This window comes from Mustelus asterias, chromosome 18 (genome assembly GCF_964213995.1).
Source record: "Mustelus asterias chromosome 18, sMusAst1.hap1.1, whole genome shotgun sequence".
NCBI classification, from domain to species: Eukaryota; Metazoa; Chordata; class Chondrichthyes; order Carcharhiniformes; family Triakidae; genus Mustelus; species Mustelus asterias.
The window spans coordinates 30,732,396-30,752,530 of record NC_135818.1 but is presented as its reverse complement, the minus strand read 5'-3'; the positions used below and the strand labels follow the sequence as shown (position 1 = coordinate 30,752,530).

At 45.7% G+C, this 20,135-nt stretch overlaps 1 protein-coding gene across 5 annotated transcripts in view; it reads left to right on the top strand.

Moving 5' to 3' along the window:
- The window catches only part of zfyve1 (zinc finger, FYVE domain containing 1), a 178,493-nt gene that overhangs the window by 112,300 nt on the left and 46,058 nt on the right, over window positions 1-20,135 (top strand). For all 5 annotated transcript variants that reach the window (XM_078233658.1, XM_078233659.1, XM_078233663.1 and 2 more), the window contains one exon: window positions 13,093-13,210. In XM_078233658.1, coding sequence (XP_078089784.1) covers window positions 13,093-13,210 — 118 coding nt within the window. The remainder of the gene's footprint in view (window positions 1-13,092; window positions 13,211-20,135) is intronic.

The window sequence follows — 20,135 nt, the reverse complement described above, 5'->3', positions numbered from 1 at the left end:
AAGTTTGTGCGGAACCGTTAGAAATGGCGGAGGTGCTTAATGAATACTTTACCTCGGTATTCACGGTGGAAAGGGATCTGGGTGGTTGTACTGCTGGTTTGCGGTGGACAGAAAGGATCGAGCATGTGGACATAAAGAAAGAGGATGTGTTGGAACTATTGAATGGCATCAAGGTTGGTAAGTCGCCGGGACCGGATGGGATGTACCCCAGGTTACTGTGGGAGGCGAGGGAGGAGATTGCGGAGCCTTTGGCGATGATCTTTGCATCGTCGATGGAGACGGGAGAGGTTCCGGAGGATTGGAGGATTGCAGATGTGGTCCCTATATTCAAGAAAGGGAACAGGGACAGCCCGGGAAATTACCGACCAGTGAGTCTAACCTCAGTGGTTGGTAAGTTGATGGAGAGGATCCTGAGAGACAGGATTTATGATCATCTAGAGAAGTTTAGTATGATCAAAAGTAGTCAGCACGGCTTTGTCAAGGGCAGGTCGTGCCTTACGAGCCTGGTTGAGTTCTTTGAAAATGTGACCAAACACATTGACGAAGGAAGAGCGGTGGATGTGGTCTATATGGACTTCAGCAAGGCGTTCGATAAGGTCCCCCATGCAAGACTTCTTGAGAAAGTGAGAGGGCATGGGATCCAAGGGGCTGTTGCCTTGTGGATCCAGAACTGGCTTGCCTGCAGAAGGCAGAGAGTGGCTGTGGAGGGGTCTTTCTCTGCATGGAGGTCAGTGACCAGTGGAGTGCCCCAGGGATCTGTTCTGGGACCCTTGCTGTTTGTCATTTTCATAAATGACCTGGATGAGGAAGTGGAGGGATGGGTTGGTAAGTTTGCTGACGACACCAAGGTAGGTGGTGTTGTGGATAGTTTGGAGGGATGTCAGAAGTTGCAGCGAGACATAGATAGAATGCAAGACTGGGCGGAGAAGTGGCAGATGGACTTCAACCCGGATAAGTGTGTGGTGATCCATTTTGGCAGATCCAATGGGATGAAGCAGCAGTATAATATGAAGGGTACCATTCTTAGCAGTGTAGAGGATCAGAAGGACCTTGGGGTCCGGGTCCATAGGACTCTTAAATCGGCCTCGCAGGTGGAGGATACGGTCAAGAAGGCGTACGGCGTACTAGCCTTCATTAATCGAGGGATTGAGTTTAGGAGTCGGGAGATAATGCTGCAGCTTTATAGGACCCTGGTTAGACCCCACTTGGAGTACTGCGCGCAGTTCTGATCACCTCATTACAGGAAAGATGTTGAAGCCATTGAAAGGGTGCAGAGGAGATTTACAAGGATGTTGCCTGGATTGGGGGGCATGCCTTATGAGGATAGGTTGAGGGAGCTTGGTCTCTTCTCCCTGGAGAGACGAAGGATGAGAGGTGACCTGATAGAGGTTTACAAGATGTTGAGAGGTCTGGATAGGGTAGACTCTCAGAGGCTATTTCCAAGGGCTGAAATGGTTGCTACGAGAGGACACAGGTTTAAGGTGCTGGGGGGTAGGTACAGAGGAGATGTCAGGGGTATGTTTTTCACTCAGAGGGTGGTGGGTGAGTGGAATCGGCTGACGTCGGTGGTGGTGGAGGCAAACTCGTTGGGGTCTTTTAAGAGACTTCTGGATGAGTACATGGGATTTAATGGGATTGAGGGCTATAGATAGGCCTAGAGGTAGGGATATGATCAGCGCAACTTGTGGGCCGAAGGGCCTGTTTGTGCTGTGGCTTTCTATGTTCTATGTTCTAACCTATTCAACCTTTCTCTGTAACTCAGTTTCTCAAGTCCCGGCAACATCCTTGTAAACCTTCTCTGCACTCTTTCAACCTCATTAATTATCCTTCCTATGATTAGGTGACCAAAACTGCACACAATACTCTAAATTCGGCCTCACCAATGTCTTATACAACCTCACCAGAACATTCCAACTCTTATACTCAATACTTTGATTTATAAAGGCCAATGTACCAAAAGCACTCTTTACGACCCTATCTATCTGTGATGCCACTTTTAGGGAATTATGTATCTGTATTCCCAGATGCCTCTGTTCTACTGCACTCTTCAGTGTCCTACCATTTACCTTGTATGTTCTACCTCGGTTTGTCCTTCCAAAGTGCAATACCTCACACTTGTCTGCATTAAACTCCATCTGCCATTTTTCAGCCCATTTTTCTAGCTGGTCCAAATCCCTCTGCAAGCTTTGAAAACCTTCCTCACTGTCCACCAATCTTTGTATCATCAGCAAACTTGCTGATCCAATTTACCACATTATCATCCAGATCATTGATATAGATGACAAACAACAATGGACCCAGCACTGATCCCTGTGGCACACCACTAGTCACAGGCCTCCACTCAGAGAAGCAATCCTCCACTACCACTCTCTGCCTTCTTCCATTGAGCCAATGTCTAATCCAATTTATTACCTCTCCATGTATACCTAGCGACTGGACCTTCCTAACTAACCTCCCATGCGGAACCTTGTCAAAGGCCTTACTGAAGTCCATGTAGACAACATCCACTGCCTTCCCTTCATCCACTTTCCTGGTAACCTCCTCGAAAAACTCTAGTAGATTGGTCAAACATGATCTACCACGCACAAAGCCATGTTGACTCTCCCTAATAAGTCCCTGTCTATCCAAATATTTGTAGATCCTATCTCTTCGCACTCCTTCCAATAATTTACCTACTACTGACGTCAAACTTACCGGCCTATAATTTCCCGCATTACTTTTTGAGCCTTTTTTAAACAACGGAACAACATGAGCTATCCTCCAATCATCCGGCACCTCACCCGTGGATACCGACATTTTAAATATATCTGCCAGGGCCCCTGCAATTTCAACATTAGTCTCCTTCAAGGTCCGAGCGAATACCCTGTCCGGTCCTGGGGATTTATCTACTCTGAATTGCCTCAAGACAGCAAGCACCTCCTCCCCTTTAATCTGTAAAGGTTCCATGACCTCCCTACTTGTTTGCCTTATTTCCATAGACTCCCTGCCAGTTTCCTTAGTAAATACGGATGCAAAAAACCCATTTAATATCTCCCCCATTTCTTTTGGTTCCATACATTGCCGACCACTCTGATCTTCAAGAGGACCAATTTTATCCCTTACTATCCTTTTGCTCTTAATATATCTGTAGAAGCTCTTAGGATTATCCTTCACCTTGTCTGCCAAAGCAACCTCATGTCTTCTTTTAGCCCTCCTGATTTCTTTCTTAAGTAGTTTCTTGCAATTTTTATACTCCTCAAGCATCTTATTTGCTTCCTGTTGCCTATACATGTCATACATCTCTCTCTTCTTTATCAGAGTTCCAATATCCCTCGAGAACCAAGGTTCCTGATTCTTAATCACTTTGCCTTTCATCCTGACAGGAACATACAAACTCTGCACTCTCAAAATTTCTCCTTTTGAAGGCCTCCCACTTACCACTCACATCCTTGCCAGAGAACAGCCTGTCCCAATCCACGCTTTTTCGATCCTTTCTCATTTCTTCAAATTTGGCCTTTTTCCAGTTTAGAACCTCGACCCAAGGACCAGATCTATCTTTATCCATGATCAAGTTGAAACTAATGGCGTTATGATCACTGGAACCAAAGTGTTCCCCTACACACACTTCCGTCACTTGTCCTAACTCGTTTCCTAATAGGAGATCTAATATTGCATCCTCTCTAGTTGGTACCTCTATATATTGATTTAGAAAATTTTCCTGAACACATTTTACAAACTCTAACCCATCTAGACCTTTAACAGTATGGGAGTCCCAATCTATATGTGGAAAATTAAAATCCCCTACGATCACAACTTTATGTTTCCTGCAGTTGTCTGCTATCTCTTTGCAGATTTGCTCCTCCAATTCTCGCTGACTATTGGGTGGTCTATAATACACCCCCATTAATGTGGTCATACTGTTCCTGTTTCTCAGCTCCACCTATATGGCCTCGGTAGACAAGCCCTCTGATCTGTCCTGCCTGAGCACTGCTGTAACATTTTCCCTGACTAACAATGCCACCTCCCCACCTTTCATCCCTCTGCCTCTATCACGTCTGAAACATCGGAACCCTGGAACATTGAGCTGCCAGTCATGCCCCTCCTGTAGCCAAGTTTCACTAATGGCTATAATGTCATAATTCCATGTGTCAATCCGCGCCCTCAGCTCGTCTGTCTTCCCCACAATACTCCTGGCATTGAAATAGGTGCACCTCAGAAGATTATTACCACCACACACAACCCTTCTATTTGTGATTTTGCATGAACTATTAACATCATTTATTTTCACCCCCGCTCCACTATCTGCTCTGGCACTCTGGTTCCCATCCCCCTGCAAATCTAGTTTAAACCCTCCCCAATAACACTAGCAAACCTCCCTGCAAGTATATTGGTCCCCTTGTAGTTCAGGTGTAACCCGTCTCTCTTGTACAGGTCCCACCTGCTCCAGAAGAGGTCCCAATGATCTAGAAATCTGAAACCCTGCCCCCTACACCAGTTCCTCAGCCACGTGTTCATCCGCCCGAGCATCCTACTCTTACCCTCACTGGCACGTGGCACAGGTAGCAATCCTGAGATTACTACCCTCGGGGTCCTGCTTTTTAACTTCCTACCAAGCTCTCTATACTCACTCTTCAGGACCTCCTCACTCTTCCTTCCTACGTCATTGGTACCGATGTGTACCATGACATCTGGCTGATCACCCTCCCACTTCAGAATGCTGTGCACGCGATCAGAGACATCCCTGATCCCGGCACCCGGGAGGCAACAAACCATGTGGGAGTCTCTGTCACGACCACAGAACCTCCTGTCTGTACCTCTGACTATCGAGTCCCCTATCACTACCGCTCTCCTCTTCTTCCACCCTCCCTTCTGCGCTGCAGAATCAGACTCAGTGCCAGAGATCCAGCTGCCGCAGCTTGTCCCAGGTAAGGCATCCCCCACAACAGTATCCAAATCGGTATACCTGTTGTGGAGGGGAATGGCCACAGGGGAACCCTGCTCTGCCTGCCTTTTCCCCTTCCCTCGCGTGACGGTAACCCAATTACCTGTGCTCTGTGCCTTTGGCGTAACTGCCTCCCTGAAGCTACTATCTATAAACTCCTCATTCTCCCGAATGATCCGGAGGTCATCCAGCTCCTGCTCCAGTTCCCTAACGCAGTTTGTTAGGAGCTGCAGCTGGATGCACCTCCTGCAGGTGTCGTTGTCAGGGACACCGGAGGTCTCCCTGACTTCCCACATCCTGCAAGAGAAGCATTCCAACATCCTGCCTGGCATTCTTTCTACTCTGAAGAAACAAAAACAACTTACCGGAACCTACCCTCACCTCTGCCTGTTCACGCCAAAGCCTGTTTAAGCCAAAGCCGTCCCACTCTGCTCCCTCTCACTCCGCCGCCTGCTCACAACGCGTAGAGCATTTGTTAGCTACAATAGGATAGAAAGTGAAGAAATCTGATCTGAAACTAGGATCCTAAATCCAAACAATGGAAAATGCAAAGCTATGAAGTATGGAGGGTGTTAGCCACAATAAATTGGAGAACTTCATTTAAGACATCATTGGATATGCTATGGCTAATATTTAAGGTTTGGAGATGCCGGCGTTGGACTGGGGTAAACACAGTAAGAAGTTTAACAACGCCAGGTTAAAGTCCAACAGGTTTATTTGGTAGCAAAAGCCACACAAGCTTTCGGAGCTCCAAGCCCCTTCTTCAGGTGAGTGGGAATTCTGTTCACAAACAGGGCATATAAAGACACAAACTCAATTTACATGGATAATGGTTGGAATGCGAATATTTACAACTAATCAAGTCTTTAAGAAACAAAACAACGTGAGTGGAGAGAGCATCAAGACCGGCTAAAAAGATGTGTATTGTCTCCAGACAAGGTCCAGGCAACTGTGGGGGTTACAAATAGTGTGACATGAACCCAATATCCTGGTTGAGGCCGTCCTCGTGTGTGCGGAGCTTGGCTATCAGTTTCTGCTCAGCGACTCTGCGCTGTCGCGTGTCGTGAAGGCCGCCTTGGAGAACGCTTACCCGAATATCAGAGGCCGAATGCCCGTGACCGCTGAAGTGCTCCCCAACAGGAGTGCTCTCCAACTGTTCTCTTCCTGTTAGGGAGCACTTCAGCGGTCACGGGCATTCGGCCTCTGATATTCAGGTAAGCGTTCTCCAAGGCGGCCTTCGCAACACACGATGGCGCAGAGTCGCTGAGCAGAAACTGATAGCCAAGTTCCGCACACACAAGGACGGCCTCAACCGGGATATTGGGTTCATGTCACACTATTTGTAACTCCCACAGTTGCGTGGACCTGCAGAGTTTCACTGGCTGTCTTGTCTGGAGACAATAATGCTGCAGCTTTATAGGACCCTGGTTAGACCCCACTTGGAGTACTGCGCGCAGTTCTGGTCACCTCATTACAGGAAAGATGTTGAAGCCATTGAAAGGGTGCAGAGGAGATTTACAAGGATGTTGCCTGGATTGGGGGGCATGCCTTATGAGGATAGGTTGAGGGAGCTTGGTCTCTTCTCCCTGGAGAGACGAAGGATGAGAGGTGACCTGATAGAGGTTTACAAGATGTTGAGGGGTCTGGATAGGGTGGACTCTCAGAGGCTATTTCCAAGGGCTGAAATGGTTGCTACGAGAGGACACAGGTTTAAGGTGCTGGGGGGTAGGTACAGGGGGGATGTCAGGGGTAAGTTTTTCACTCAGAGGGTGGTGGGTGAGTGGAATCGGCTGACGTCGGTGGTGGAGGCAAACTCGTTGGGGTCTTTTAAGAGACTTCTGGATGAGTACATGGGATTTAATGGGATTGAGGGCTATAGATAGGCCTAGAGGTGGGGATGTGATCGGCGCAACTTGTGGGCCGAAGGGCCTGTTTGTGCTGTGGCTTTCTATGTTCTATGTTCTAATACACATCTTTTTAGCCTGTCTTGATGCTCTCTCCACTCACGTTGTTTTGTTTTTTAAAGACTTGATTAGTTGTAAGTATTCGCATTCCAACCATTATTCATGTAAATTGAGTCTGTGTCTTTATATTCCCTGTTTGTAAACAGAATTCCCACTCACCTGAAGAAGGGGCTTGGAGCTCCGAAAGCTTGTGTGGCTTTTGCTACCAAATAAACCTGTTGGACTTTAACCTGGTGTTGTTAAACTTCTTAATATTTAAGGAACAAATATATGCATTGTAACAGTTATACAGTCCACAAAAACACAATTCGTAGAGCATTTGCAATAAGGTAGATGACTTAACTGCAAATTGATACAAACATGTATGATATGATTGTAATTATGGATTATGCACGATGACCAAGGCTGAGAACTGAATATCCAAGGGTACTCTGTGTTTAGGAAGGACAGATAGAAAGGTAGAGGAGGTGGGGTGGTGTTGTTGGTTAAGGATGAAATCAGTGCATTAGTGAGAGAGGATATTGGTTCATAAAATCAGTCCGAGTGAAATGAGGAAATAACAAGGAGCATGAAATATTACTGGGAGTTGTCTATAGGTCTCCAAACAGTAATGGTAACAGGGGATGGCATTAACACGGAATTAGAGGTGCTTGTAACAAGGGTGCTATCATGTCATGGATGACTTTAATCTACATATAGATTGGGCAAACCAAAGTAGCAAAAATACTTTGGAAGATGAATTCCTGGAGTATGTCCGAGATGGTTTTTTTAAGACTAGTATGCCAAGGATAACAATTAGGGAACATGCTAGCCTAAATTTGGTATTGTGCAATGTGAGGGGTTAATTAATGATCTTGTTGTGCGGGGTCTTTTCGGGAACAGTGACCATTACATGATAAAATTCTTCATTAGGATAGAAAGTGAAGAAGTCCGATTTGAAACTAGGATCCTAAATCCAAACAATGGAAACTGCAAAGCTATGAAGTATGGACGGTGTTAGCTACAATAAATTGGAGAACTTCATTAAAGACATCATTGGATATGCAATGGCTAATATTTAAGGAACAAATATATGCATTGTAACAGTTATACAGTCCACAAAAACACAAAGAAAAGTGGCTCAACTATGATTAACAAAGAAATTAAGGATAGTATTGGATCCACAGTGGAGTCATATAAAGATACTAGAAAAAGTAGCAGGTCTGAGAAATGGAACAGTTCAGAATTCAACAAAGGGGACCAAGATATTGATTAAGAGGGGAAAATTAGAGTCCAAAAGTAAATTTGCAAGTAACAAATAAAGGACTATGAAAGCTTTTATAAGTATGTAAAAAGAAAAAGATTAATGAAGACGTATGTAGGTCCAGTCTGAAACAGGAGAATTTATAATGAAGAACAAGGAAATGGTAGAGCAATTAAAACAACTATACTTCACAGAGGAATAATTTCCCAGAAATGCTAAGGAACCAAAGGTCTAGTGAGAAGGAGGAATTAAAGGAAATTAGTATTATTTAAAAAAATACTGCTGGAGAAATTCATGGGACTGAAAGCTGATAAATCCCAAAGCCTGATAATCTACATTCCAGGCCACTAAAATAGAATACCGTGGAAATAGTGGATGCATTGGTTGTCATCTTCTAAAATTCAGTAGATTTTGGAGCAGTCCCAGCTGACTGGAGGGTGCCAAATGTAACCCTACTGTTTAAAAAGGGAGGGGGGAGAAAACGGAATTACAGACTAGTTAGCCTAACATCAGTAGTAGGGAAATTCTAGAGACTGTTATAAAGGATATGATAACAGGACACTTAGAAAATATCAACGGCATTAGACAAAGTCTTATGAAAGAGAAATCATGTTTGACAAACCTACTGGAGTTTTTTGAGGACAAAATTAGTAGAATAGATAAGGATGACCAGTGGTGGTGGTGTATTTAGATTTTCAGAAAACTTGTGGTAAAGTTCCACATAAGAGATTCGTGTGTAACATTAAACTACGTGGGATTGGGGGTAATACATTGGCATAGATTGAGAATTGGTTAGCAGGCAGGAAAGAGAGATTCAGAATAAATGGGCCAAGTTGCAGCTGGTGACTGCAGGGTTCTGCAGAGATTATTCACAATATACTTCGATGATTTGGATGAGGGAACCAAATGTAATATTTCCAAGTTTGTTGACAACACAAAACTTGGATAAATGTGAAGTTACCCATACAGATGGAGAAACAGAATGACTGACTATTATTTCAGTGGTGATAAATTGGGAAATGTTGACATACAAAGGGACCTGGGTCTCCTTGTACACCAGTCATTGAAAGCAAACATGCAGGTATAGCGAGCAGTTAGGAAGGCAAATGGTGTCTTGACCTTCATTGCAAGAAGACTTGAGTACAGGAGCAAGTCTTATTGCAACTGTACCACGCTTTGGCGAAACCACACCTGGAGTATTGTGTGCAGTTTTGATCTCCTCGTCTAAGAAAGGATATACTTGCGATAGAGGGAGTGCAGTGACGGTTCACCAAACTGATCCCTGGGATGGCAGAATTATCATATGAGGAGAAGTTGGGTTGACTGGGCCTGTATTCGGTGGAATTTAGAAGAATGAGAGGGGATCGCATTGAAAAATATAAAATTCTGACAGGATGCAGGAATGTTGTTTCGTCTGATTGGGGGATGTGGATATGGGGTAGGCCATTTCGGATTGAGATGAGGAGACGGCAGGAGTATGGCGTTGAGGATCAGCCATGATCAGATTGCATGGCAGAGTAGGCTTGAAGAGCTGAATGGCCTACCCCTGCTCCAATTTTCTATGTATCTATGAATTGTTGAGACAATTTGGTGTTTGTACTTCCTTTTGAGGGAAAATGATCCATTGAGTCTACCTCATTTCTTTTTTTTTGCTGCAGTACCTATTCTGTAAGAGAACCAGATAACTTCCTGAATGTCTCAAGTGATTCAAAATTGAGTTCCAGCAATAACAGTGACTGAGTTGCAGGTCCAATTGTGGGAGGGATCGCCAAATTCTCAGACAGGGCCATTGATGCTTTGATTTTTTTTTGATGTGGAGATGCTGGTGTTGGACCGGGGTAAACACAGTAAGAAGTTTAACAACACCAGGTTAAAGTCCAACAGGTTTATTTGGTAGCAAAAGCCACAAGCTTTCGGAGCCTTAAGCTCCTCCTTCAGGTGAGTGGGAATTCTGTTCACAAACAGGGCATATGAAGACACAAACTCAATTTACAGAATAATGGTTGGAATGCGAATACTTACAGCTAATCAAGTCTTAAAGGTACAAACAATGTGAGTGGAGAGAGCATTAAGACAGGTTAGAGAGATGTGTATTGTCTCCAGACAGGACAGCCAGTGAGACAGGGGCCATCGTCATACTGAACAGAACGGATTACTGCAAAGAAGTGTACCGACAACTAAACAACGAGGAACACAACAGATCCGAACACCGGAGATCCGAACAAAGAACACACTCGTCAACTCAACACTCTGATCAAGACCTTTGATCCGGACCTTCAGAACACCCTCCGTGCTCTCATCCCACGTACTCCCCGTGTTGGAGATCTCTACTGCCTCCCGACGATATACAAGGCAAACACACCCGGCCGTCCCATTGTATCGGGCAATGGGACCCTGTGCGAGAACTTCTCCAGCTGTGTCGAGGGCGTCCTGAAACCCATTGTACAAAGAACCCCCAGCTTTTGTCGCGACACTGCGGACTTCCTACAGAAACTCGGCACACATGGGGCAGTTGAACCAGGAGCGCTCCTCGTCACAATGGATGCCTCTGCACTCTACATCAGCATCCCCCATGATGATGGCATTGCTGCAACTGCCAGTTTCCAGATGCAATTTTACAACTCATCCGCTTCATCCTGGACCACAATGTCTTCACCTTCGACAACCAGTTCTTCACCCAGACACACGGAACAGCCATGGGGACCAAATTCGCACCTCAATATGCCAACATCTTCATGCACAGGTTCGAACAAGACTTCTTCACCGCACAGGACCTTCAACCGATGCTATACACTAGATACATCGATGACATTTTCTTCCTTTGGACTCACGGTGAACAATCACTGAAACAACTATATATGATGACATCAACAAGTTCCATCCCACCATCAGACTCACCATAGACTACTCTCCGGAATCGGTTGCATTCTTGGACACACACGTCTCCATTGAGGACGGTCACCTCAGCACCTCACTGTACCGCAAGCCCACGGATAACCTCACGATGCTCCACTTCTCCAGCTTCCACCCTAAACACGTTAAAGAAGCCATCCCCTACGGACAAGCCCTCCGTATACACAGGATCTGCTCGGATGAGGAGGATTGCAACAGACGCCTCCAGACGCTGAAAGATGCCCTCATAAGAACAGGATATGGCGCACGACTCATCGATCGACAGTTCCGACGCGCCACAGCGAAAAACTGCACCGACCTCCTCAGAAGACAAACACGGGACATGGTGGACAGAGTACCCTTCATCGTCCAGGACCTCCCCGGAGCGGAGAAGCTACGGCATCTCCTCCGGAGTCTTCAACATGTCATTGATGAAGACGAACATGTCGCCAAGGCCATCCCCACACCCCCACTTCTTGCCTTCAAACAACCGCACAACCTCAAACAGACCATTGTCCGCAGCAAACTACCCAGCCTTCAGGAGAACAGTGACCATGACACCACACAACCCTGCCACAGCAACCTCTGCAAGACGTGCCGGATCATCGACACAGATGCCATCATCTCACGTGAGAACACCATCCACCAGGTACACGGTACATACTCTTGCAACTCGGGCAACGTTGTCTACCTGATACGCTGCAGGAAAGGATGTCCCGAGGCATGGTACACTGGGGAAACCATGCAGATGCTGCGACAACGGATGAATGAACACTGCTCGACAATCACCAGGCAAGACTGTTCTCTTCCTGTTGGGGAGCACTTCAGCGGTCACGGGCATTCGGCCTCTGATATTCAGGTAAGCGTTCTCCAAGGCGGCCTTCACGACACACGGCGGTGCAGAGTCACTGAGCAGAAACTGATAGCCAAGTTCCGTACACATGAGGACAGCCTCAACCGGGATATTGGGTTCATGTCACACTATCTGTAATCCCCACAGCTTGCCTGGACCTGCAGAGTCTCACTGGCTGTCCTGTCTGGAGACAATACACATCTCTCTAACCTGTCTTAATGCTCTCTCCACTCACATTGTTTATACCTTTAAGACTTGATTAGTTGTAAGTATTCGCATTCCAATCATTATTCTGTAAATTGAGTTTGTGTCTTTATATGCCCTGTTTGTGAACAGAATTCCCACTCACCTGAAGAAGGAGCTTAAGGCTCCGAAAGCTTGTGGCTTTTGCTACCAAATAAACCTGTTGGACTTTAACCTGATGTTGTTAAACTTCTTCCTGTATTTACCCTAGTCCAACGCCGGCATCTCCACATCTTGTTTTCTTTAGAGCAGAGAAGGCTAAGGGGGGATATGATTGAAGTGTATAAGATTATGAGGGTATGGAAAGGATGAGTAAGGAGCAGCTGTTCCCATTGGCTGAGGGGGCAATCATGAAGGAGCATAGTTTTAGGGTCAGGGGCAGGAGATTAAGAGGGGATTTGAGGAAAAACCTTTTCACTCACAGTTGTGGGAATCTGGAATGCACTGCCTGGGAAGGTAGCCAAGGTCAGAAACCTTACAACCTTTTAAAAAATATTTGAATGAGCACTTGAAATATCATAATGTTCAAGGATATGGGGCAAGTACAGGAAAATAGGATGAGTGCGCCTTTGGTGGTAGATATTGTCAATGCAGACTCGATGGACCGAAGAGTGTTTTCTGCAGTGCATGACTCTATAACACTTTAAGACATAAACTATCATTTATCACCCCAATCATTATGTGCCAATGCTGGAACAAACAAATGCATCTACCATGTAAGAGATGAGCAGTATTTTAAGCGATTGTTTTAAATCTGTATTATTTTGCCCAATGCATGGGTATTAATGGGATTAAAGTATCAAACCTGATATTGCTGAGGTATACCGGCAGCTCATCAATTCTGGAAGTGAATGCACAAATTGTAATTTGGGAACTAATGCTCTACGAGAGGAATAGAATAGGATGCGCATTTTTAATGTATTGAATTGGTTTAAAGAATTATTGAATTGGTTTAAAAACCTGTTGCACCTTGCAGGTATGTGATTGAGTGCCCAAATTGTGGGATAATTTATCGTAGTCGGCAATATTGGTTTGGAAACCAGGATCCAGTGGACACTGTGGTGAGAACAGAAATTGAACACGTTTGGCTTGGAGTGAGTAATGAAAATCACATTTCTCATGTAGATATTATGTGTTTATACCTGTTTGTTTTCCAGATTTTATTGGCAGAGCAACAGTAGAAACATAGGAGCAGTCTTCCAAGCTGGGGTGGGTGGGGGGGCATAGACTCTCTCCTAATAGCACCGTGAGTGTGCCTACACCACATGACCTGTAGCAGTTCAAAAATACGCTCACTACGACCTTCTGGAGGGCAGTTAGGGATGGGAATGAACTGCTATCCTAGCCAGCGATGCCCCCACCATCCTGTAATTTTTTTTTAAAGTAAGTTTAAAGATTCACTGTGAATGTTAGTGAATGGATGACTGGATGAAAGAGTGAATTAGTAGGCTGGGCAGATGGGTGAGCTGAATGGGTAGTTAGGCAGGTGGGTGAGGTGAATGGGTAGTTAGGCAGGTGGGTGAGGTGAATGGGTAGTTAGGCAGGTGGGTGAGGTGAATGGGTAGTTAGGCAGGTGGGTGAGGTGAATGGGTAGTTAGGCAGGTGGGTGAGGTGAATGGGTAGGGTGGATGAGGTAAGTGACTAAATGGGCGGTAGCGGTGTGACAGGTGGGTAGGATGGTAGGTGGAAAAGTGGGTCAAGTGGAGAGGGGGGTGTTAGCTGGGTCAAGTTGGCGGGGGAATGGGAGGGCTATCTGCGGTGTCAGGGTGGAGCCTGAGGGGTGGGGGGTGTGCCAGTCAGTTTGTGACTTGGGGTCAGTTCTGTAGTTACCCCGGAGTTGGACTAGGTTTTAGTCTGTTCAACATTTGCTATTCAGGTAAGTACACAAGAACTACTGGAAGTCTGTGACTCTTACCTCAGAACCCGAACCTTTACAGAGGTTTGGGTGGACTCTCAAAGGCTTTTTCCCAGGGCTGAAATGGCTGCTACGAGAGGACACGGGTCTAAGGTGCTGGGGGGTAGGTACAGGGGAGATGTTAGGGGGAAGTTTTTCACACACAGGGTGGTGGGTGAGTGGAATCGGCTGCCGTCAGTGGTGGTGGAGGCAAACTCAATAGGGTCTTTTAAGAGACTCCTGGATGAGTAGATGGGACTTAATAGGATGGAGGGTTATAGGTAGCCCTAAAAGGTAGGGATATGTTTGGCACAACTTGTGGGGCCGAAGGGCCTGTTTTGTGCTGTAGTTTTTCTATGTTTCTATGTTTCTGGGAGAAGAGGAGAATTGCCCTTTGGAAGTTCAAACTTCCTGAGCAATTCCCATGGTGGTCAGCGCATCAGATATGCATCTTATGGGTTGGGTCCCTGACGATCTGGAGAAGAAGGCCATTTCATACTATTAATGTTCCAAGAAAATGGAGAAAAAATTTTTTTTTAAGGTCCATATGATAGGGTTACATAGGGTTACACACTGCAGTATCCTGGAGATGGATCCTCAGTTCCTGGAGACTCCAGGCTAGTCCTGGAGGGTTGACAACGCTATACTTGCCTATTTTGAAATTTATTTGTCAATTACACACCTATTCTGCAGTATTAAGTACAACCTCTTGCTCACTCCACTCAGATTTGGTGTTAGCTGTATATGTTGAAATTATAATTCTGGTTCCCGAGTCCAAACAAATTGTTACGTAATTGGTGAAAAATAGTGATTCCAGTACTAATCCCACTAGCTATCTCTTTACCAGTCTGAGAAAGTACTTTTGACTCTGACAGATCTTCTCTCTCTCTTTCCCTTTGTATGGCACAACTTGTGGGGCCGAAGGGCCTGTTTTGTGCTGTAGTTTTCTATGTTTCTATGTTAACATCTTCAGGATCACGTAACCTGCTGATACACACTCTTAGCCATTCATATGACTCCTTAACCTTGGTGTGGGGCGGGGGGGGGGGATTTCTTTTTGTTTATTATACATATATATCCAATTCAATCCAACCGAAGTCCAATTCAAAGTCTCAGCAACTGAGATATTCCAGATCCAAGCTGACAAGACAGGCTTCCCACTTCCTGTCTTGTGCTTGATCAACAGATCCAAACTGATTGGAGCAGGTAATGGTCTAGTTTGGACCAGGGAGCGGCACGGGCCCTCCAAGCGGCACGGGCCTGGAGGGCCAAAGGGCCTGTTCTGTGCTGTATTGTTCTTTGTTCTTGTTCTTTGTTCAGGCATTGCAGCTTCTCCAAGGCTTATCTCATTTGCATCTTAGCCAAAAGGTCGAGATGCCGCTTTAAAAAATTGCTTCAAATGAAGCCTCAGTGTAACCTCATGACTTCAACCAGGTGCAGGACGTTGATACTACACTTGATCTTAGCCAAAAGGCAGAGAATGTTCCAGTGAAGGCCCTCTGCCACCTCTACCGAATGTTCTTCCTTCCGTTTACCACTGGAGGGGTTCATCTGCTTCCCACTTCTCAGTAGATGTTGCTGCACCGACTCCTCCCAGAATGCTCCAGTGAAGGCCCTCTGCCACCTCTACCTCCTGCTTATCACTGGAGGGGTTCTTCCGCTTCCCACTTCTCAGTAGATGTTGTTGTGCCGACTTCTTCCAGAGTGCTCCAGTGAAGGCCCTCTGCTGCCTCTACTATCTCTGCTGTCACCTCCTTTAACACCTTAGGGTGTCGGCCATCAGGTTCCGGGGGCTTATCTACTTTTAAACCCTTCAGTTTACCGAGTACCTTTCTCTGAGTACCTTTATAGTAATTTCACCAAGGTCCACTATTAACTGCAGTTTATGGGGCAGAATTATTATCTTCTACTGTGAAGACAGAGACAAAGTATTGGTTTTGTGGCTCTGCCATCTCCGAGTTTCCGTTATTACCCCTCCATTTCGACCCTCTAAAGCGCCAGCGTCTACTTTCACTATTCTCTTCCTCTTTATATACTTATAGAAACTTTTGGTGTCAGTGTTTAAGTTTTAAGCTAGCTTCCTTTCATAGTCCATTTTAACATTGTTGATATTGTATTTAGTGACCTTTTGTTGGCGTTTGAAGTTCTCCCAATCCTCCATGCTGCCGTTAACTTTTGCTGTGTTTTATGTCCTCGTTTTTGCCCTTGTGTTATCCTTGATTTCCTTATTAAGCTATGGATGATTTTTCATCCTTTTGCAATTGCTCTCCCTCTCAGGAATGTACCTCAGTTGAGATGTCTTTAATATCTCCCTAAATAACTGCCACTGTTCTCCTACCGTCCTTCCCTTGAATACTTTTCCCCAGTCCTCTTGGGCCAACTCTTTCCTTAGGCCTGCAGGGTAATTATGCATAATTACCCTTGCCCAATGCTAAAACTCAAGTATGTGATTCTGTCCTCTCACTTCCAATCTGAGTTTGAAATTCTATCATGCTGTGATCACTCCTTCCAAGTGGATCCTTAACTACAAGGCCATTAATCAATCCTTCCTCATTAGATAATACCAGATCTAAAGTAGCCATTTCTCTGGTTGGCTCTGTAACATGCTGCTCTAAGAAACAGTCCCTCATGCACTCTATGAACCATTCCTCAAGGCTACTCTTGCCAAGTTGGTTAATCCAGTCAAGATGTATGTTAAAGTCACCCATGTGCTCTTTTCACAAGCCCTTCTCATTTCCTAATTTATACTATGCCCTACTTCTAAAGTACTGTTCATAGAGTCATAGAGGTTTACAGCATGGAAACAGGCCCTTCAGCCAAACTTGTCCATGCCGCCCTTTTTTTTAAAACCTCTAAGCTAATCCCAATTGCCCGCATTTGGCCCATATCCCTCTATACCCATCATACCCATGTAACTATCTAAATGCTTTTTAAAAGATAAAATTGTGCCCGCCTCTACTCCTACCTCTGGCACCTTGTTCCAGACATTCACCACCCTCTGTGTGAAAAACTGCCCCTCTGGACACTTTTGTATCTCTCCCCTCTCACCTTAAACCTATGCCCTCTATGCCTTTGGGAAAAGATATTGACTGTCTACCTTGTCTCTGCCCCTCATTATTTTATAGATCTCTAGAAGGTCACCCCTCAGCCTCCTACGCTCCAGAAAAAAAAGTCCCAGTCTATTCAGCCTCTCCTTATAACTCAATCCATCAAGTCCCGGTAGCATCCTAGTAAATCTTTTCTGCACTCTTTCTAGTTTAATAATATCCTTTCTATAATAGGGTGACCAGAACTGTACACAGTATTCCAAGTGTGGCCTTACCAATGTCTTGTACAACTTCAACAAGACGTCCCATCTCCTGTATTCAATGTTCTGACCGATGAAACCAAGCATGCCAAATGCCTTCTTCACCACTTTGTCCACCTGTGACTCCACTTTCAAGGAGCTATGAACATGTACCCCTAGATCTCTTTGTACTGTAACTCTCCCCAACGCCCTACCATTAACTGAGTAAGTCCTGCCCTGGTTCAATCTACCAAAATGCATCACCTCGCATTTGTCTAAATTAAACTCCATCTGCCATTCGTCAGCCCACTGGCCCAATTGATCAAGATTCCGTTGCAATTGGAGATAACTTTCTTCACTGTCCACTATGCCACCAATCTTGGTGCCATCTGCAAACTTACTAACCATGCCCCCTATATTCTCATCCAAATCATTAATATAAATGACAAATAACAGTGGGCCCAGCACTGACCCCTGAGGCACACCCACTGGTCACGGGCCTCCAGTTTGAAAAACAACTCTCGACAACTACCCTCTGGCTTCTGTCAAGAAGCCAATTTTGTATTCATTTAGATACCTCACCCTGGATCCCGTGAGATTTAACTTTCAGGGGCCTGTAAATTGCTCCTAGCAATGTGTTTCTTTCCTTGCTTCTTCTTTCTACTCAGACTGACTCAATATTTGGGTCTCCAGTGCCAATATCATTTCTGAGTACATCCTTGATGTCATCCTTAACCAATGGAGCAACTCCACCCCCATTCCTTGTTGTCTGTCCTTCCGGAATACTCAATACCCTTGGATATTCAACTCCCAGTCCTGATTCTCTTGTAACCACATTTCAGTAATCCCGACCAGGTCATACCCATTTGCCACTATTTGTGCTATCAGCTCGTCAACTTTGTTTTGAATACTGCATGCATTTAGATATAAGGGGCCGTATTTTACCATTTTGATTCTAAGTGCTGGGCGAACTTGAAAACTGGGAGTGTATCAGATCCGACTTTTAGATCAGTTCTGAGTCACCCATACGCACTCTGCCTGCAAAAATATCAGCGATTCCAAATCGTGCTGCACAAACCTGTGGGCGGGGCTTAACGCGCCCAAAATACTGCAGCTCCATTCGCCGCCTCCAACTGCGCGTGCGCAGGAAAAAAGGAATAGAATGCGGTTCCCCTGCCACATTGCTCCCGGGCTGGATAATGCTTCCCCTGGGCCCCACAGAAAATTGTCCCACCCCCACAACATTACTGGCCCCCCTTATCCCCCACCTGCACCGCAGCCCAGACCGATTACGCCCCCCCCCCCACCACACTGATCACAAGTAGAGTGGCAACGGACCCCCCTCCTTCTCCCTCACTGATCACAGGCAGAGTGGCAGCGGAACTCCCCCCCCCCCCCCCCCCCCCCCCCCCCCGCCCTCCCTGATCAATGCATTTAAATGGTTGTCGTGCATGTTTCGGGCGCGGTCCGAATCGCGGCCATTTTCAGGCCTTGGTAAAGGGGAAGCAGCGCGGAGGTGAGCGCAGATCACGCTACTCGCCTCACGCCCAACTTTACCAGGTTTTCGCAACTTGATAGCAAAATTGGGCCCAAGGTCTTTAAGTAAGTGACTGATTTGTCTCTCTGTCCTCATTTGTGCAGGTTAGGTTGTTTGGCCATGGTGAATTGCCCCTTAGTATGAGGAGGACTAGCAGGATACGTAAGGTATCCCCATACGTGGAGTTATGGGAATAGGGCCTGGATGGAATTGTGGTCAGTGCAGACTCAATGGGCCAAATGGCCTCATTCTGCACTGTATGGATTCTATGATTGAAGAGGGAAAAAGCAATCTGGCTAATTGGCTGCAACTTTACTCTTATTTTGGAGTTGGGAGTGGACACTGACTGCTACCTAGGAATTCAGGACCGGCACATTCCTGAAAGAATGAAGGATAAGTATGGCAAGTTTCAGAAACCTCGGATAACGAGAGATATTGTGAGCCTAGTCAAAGAAAAAACGGAAGCATTTGTCAAGGCTTGGAGGCTGGGAACACACGAAGCAAGTGAGGAATACAAGGAAAGTAGAAAGAAACTTAAGCAAGGAGTAAAGAGGGCTAAAAGGGGTCACGAAAAGTCATTGGCCAGCAGGATTAAGGAAAATCCCAAGGCTTTTTATACATATATAAAGAGCAAGAGGGAGAGGGTTGGCCCACTCAAGGACAGGGAAGGGAATCTATACATGGAGCCAGAGGAAATGGGTGAAGTATTAAATGAGTACTTTGCGTCGGTATTCACCAAAGCGAACAACTTGGTGGATGATGAGTCTGGGGAAGGGTGTGTAGATATTTTGGGTCATGCTGAGATCAAAATGGAGGTGGTATTGGGGTTCTTGAGAAACATTAAGGTAGACACGTCCCCAGGGCCTGATGGGATATACCCCAGAATACTGAGAGAGGCAAGGGAGGAAATTGCTGGGGCCTTGAGAGAAATCTTTGTTTCCTCACTGACTACAGAGGAGGTCCCAGAAGATTGAAGAATAGCCAATGTTGCTTAAGATGGGTAGCAAGGATAATCCAGGTAATTACAGGCCGGTGAGCCTTACGTCAGTGGTAGGGAAATTATTGGAGAGGATTCTTCAAGACAGGATTTACTCCCGTTTGGAAATAAGTGGAAGTATTAACAAGAGGCAACATGATTTAGTGAAGGGGAGGTCGCGTTTCACAAGCTTGATCGAGTTTTTCGAGGAAGTGACGAAGATGATTGATGAGGGTAGGGCAGTGGATGTTGTCTACATGGATTTCTTTGACATGGTCCTTCATGGACAGACTGGTACAGAAGGTGTAGTCGCACAGGATCAGAGG